General features: G+C 35.3%; 1 protein-coding gene across 1 annotated transcript; it reads right to left on the reverse strand.

The window, feature by feature from the left end:
* Positions 1–2,002: 2,002 nt before the first annotated feature.
* LOC121043837 (olfactory receptor 5D13-like) lies at positions 2,003–2,935 on the reverse strand. Its single transcript, XM_040495836.1, has one exon. The coding sequence runs from the start codon at positions 2,861–2,863 to the stop codon at positions 2,003–2,005; it is 861 nt and encodes a 286-aa protein (XP_040351770.1). The 5' UTR covers positions 2,864–2,935.
* Between the last annotated feature and the right edge of the window lie 236 nt (positions 2,936–3,171).

The raw sequence follows: 3,171 nt of genomic DNA on the forward strand, positions 1-3,171 counted from the left end.
TATAACAGTTCCTCCATTAAGTGGCTATTACTTCTGTACATTTTTTGTTGTACAAGATGATCTTGTGAATATCTTTACCAAGAGTCTTGCCACAGCCTTCAGAAACCAAACAAAAAATTTGCCTCTATCCAAACTACTAACAAAAAGTTAAAGATGAGTATAACATACATAGAAATAAATAGCTCATTACTATGACTTTATAGAACCCCCAATGAAATAATATACATTAGTAATCATACACTTATCACTTAAAATGTGCACATTCAGATTAAAATTATAATTTTGAAATTCTTGGAGAACTTCTGTATTACATTTGTGTGAATAAGTGTCCATTCAAAAACATTTTCCAGAATAAACCAGTAACCTATTTAAAAAGATTTTGCAGTTATTCAGAGATCTTTCTGTAGAGTTTAATTTTGTCCTGCACGGCACAAATCCAATTAGTTTCAAAATAACATTTTACCTCACATCTATGATATTTTTTAAATGTTAACATCTTAAATCCAAAGCTCTATATCATATGCCACATATAGTTAATTCTATACTGTTTTCACACACTCCCTAAATACATTTTTTCTATCCTTAAAATATTTGTATTAACATACACACACAGCCTATAAATGTATTCTACTGGAATTGGTTGAATGCTTTTGATACTTGGTTAATAGAGAATTAAAATTAAATAAATCACAAAAGCCCATAATTACATATCATGATTTGCTCGTATATTGTTACGTATTGCTAAACAATCAGATGAATAGGTGTATAAAGAGCAAAGCTTTATATAAAGGAAATTGGAATATTTTATTTGGAAATAAAAACCTCATGATTTGGCCGAAGCCAGTAATATAGTGTGCAGTTGGATTGAAACTATGCTACTTGGAAATTTACCAAGACGTTACCTCTCCTGGGAGTCATCAATCACAATCTGCAAGCAATAACTAACACAGTCATGTAGTTAAGCCAAGCAAATGGTGCACCAATGTATTTAAAAGTTCTGTCAAATTAAGACAGTTATATTATATTTATCTGGAATACAGGAGAAGGATATTTTCCACGAAGTAAGATTTACCATAAACTTCAGGAATATTGAAATATTGGACCCAGTTCTTCATGACTCCCTGTATGCATGCTCTTTGCCATGAAACTTTTCAGTCTTGCAGCTTAGATATACCTTGGCAACCATCGACTTTGTGCTCAGCTGTGTGATTTGCACTGGCTGATAAAATGTTGATAGACATGATACACAAGGGAACTTGAAGCATCTTTTGTTATATCGCGTTCTTTTTTGTGATTCTGCCGTGAACACTGCAAGAAAATCCTCTAACTAGCCCCGTGGTTCAAAGGGGACCATAGATCCACAGAGCACAGCTACCCAATCACCATGCAGATCTATGAACTGGAAGTAAGTTGTCCAGTTAGACAAAACGATATCAAGTTAACCAAGATGATTTTTCTGATATTAGCAGGGCTATCCAATCAACCAACCAATAAATAATTACCTAATGTAACATATGACTAAAATCTTATGTCATTGTGTTTATGCATCAATAGCTAACTCACAACGCAAGATGAGCAGGAATGATAAATTTAGATTTAGCAAAAGCTGTTTCTGAACTATACAGTTATTAATTTTTATTTTCATATTTTGTATACAAAAAGAGAAAATAAAATTTATATTAAATACAATTTTTCTAAGCAGTGTTCTGAACTTTAGTGGGGCGGAGATACGCCTTCTTTGTATTTGTAATGTATCAATGTTCCTTGTGTAAAATTGAAGAAATATTACTTTTAAAATTAGTGTGTGAGTGTTGATCAGCTCTTAATTGACTAGACTACATTTGATGTATCCTTCCCCACGATAAACCATATGTTTTCAGGGTAACTCTATAAACTCAATCTTCAATGACTTAAAAAGGAATTGAAGATTTACGTAGGTGGTCAAATGGTCATGTGTACTAACTCAAAAGTCTTTATGTGACAAGCCACTTTACATAATGTGTCACGATAATTTGGTATTGATTAACTTCTTGACTGTCTCCTTCACATCTTTGTTCCTGAGGCTATAGATCAGTGGGTTCAGCATGGGAATGACCACAGTGTAAAAGACAGAAGCCACCTTGACCATGAGCCATGAACTTTTGGAGTTGGGAACACAGTACAGGAAGAGAATTGTCCCATGGAAGATTGTGATAGCGATCAGGTGGGAAGCACACGTGGAGAAGGCCTTGTGGCGCCCCCCAGTGGAAGGCATCTTCATGACAGTGATAAAAATGGAAACATAGGAGAGCAGAATGATCACCAGGCTGCTTATTTCATTGAATGTGGCAGAGATTAAAATAATCTTCTGGCTCATGTAGGGATCAGAGCAGGATACAGAGATGATGGCGGCATGCTCACAGACAAAGTTATTTATGATATTATTTCCTTTGAAGGATAATTTCAGTAGGAAGTAAGTAAGAGTCAGGGAACACACTATACCCCAGGAGTATGATGCACCCACCAACAAGGAACAAAGCTTCTGAGACATGACAACTATGTACAGAAGAGGGTTACAAACTGCCACAAATCGGTCATATGCCATCACGGCCAACATGAAGGTTTCTGTCACCACGAATATGCACGCAAAGAAGAATTGCATGATGCAGCCTGTGAAGGAGATGGTTCTGTCTTCCACAATCAAGTTTTCTAATAGTTTGGGTGTGACTACTGTAGAGTAACAGAAATCAACCAAAGATAAATGGCTGAGAAAAAAGTACATGGGGGTGTGGAGTTTGGGATTGATCTGGATAATCATGATCATGCCCAGATTTCCCAAAACAGTGACTGTGTAGATGGTCAGGAATACCAGGAACAGGGGCATCTGGAGTTCTGGATATTCTGAGAAGCCCAAGAGAATGAAAGTGACTTCAGCACTCTGGTTTTCTTGGTTCCTGTGGACAAAACAAGAAAGTTGATGCGGAAAAGTCAGAAACAAAATCCAGATAAGGAAGGTTAAAATGAGGCAATAAGGAGAAACAGTGATTATCCATAAATAGTCTTGTAGAAAATACTTGATTTCAGCCTTTATTTTTAAAGTTAGGATTTACTGAAAAAAAAAAAAGACAACAAAAGAAAACTGAAGTTAGAATTTACTAATATCACAATTACAGGGTAAATATGAAATTTGTA

The sequence above is a fragment of the Herpailurus yagouaroundi genome, unplaced genomic scaffold, assembly GCF_014898765.1.
Source record: "Herpailurus yagouaroundi ecotype Mexico unplaced genomic scaffold, PumYag 187, whole genome shotgun sequence".
NCBI classification, from domain to species: domain Eukaryota; kingdom Metazoa; phylum Chordata; class Mammalia; order Carnivora; family Felidae; genus Herpailurus; species Herpailurus yagouaroundi.

What these genes read in the sequence shown, in the direction of transcription:
- LOC121043837 (XM_040495836.1), bottom strand. Translation starts at nt 2,863, where the DNA reads ATGCCCCTGTTCCTGGTATTCCTGACCATCTACACAGTCACTGTTTTG.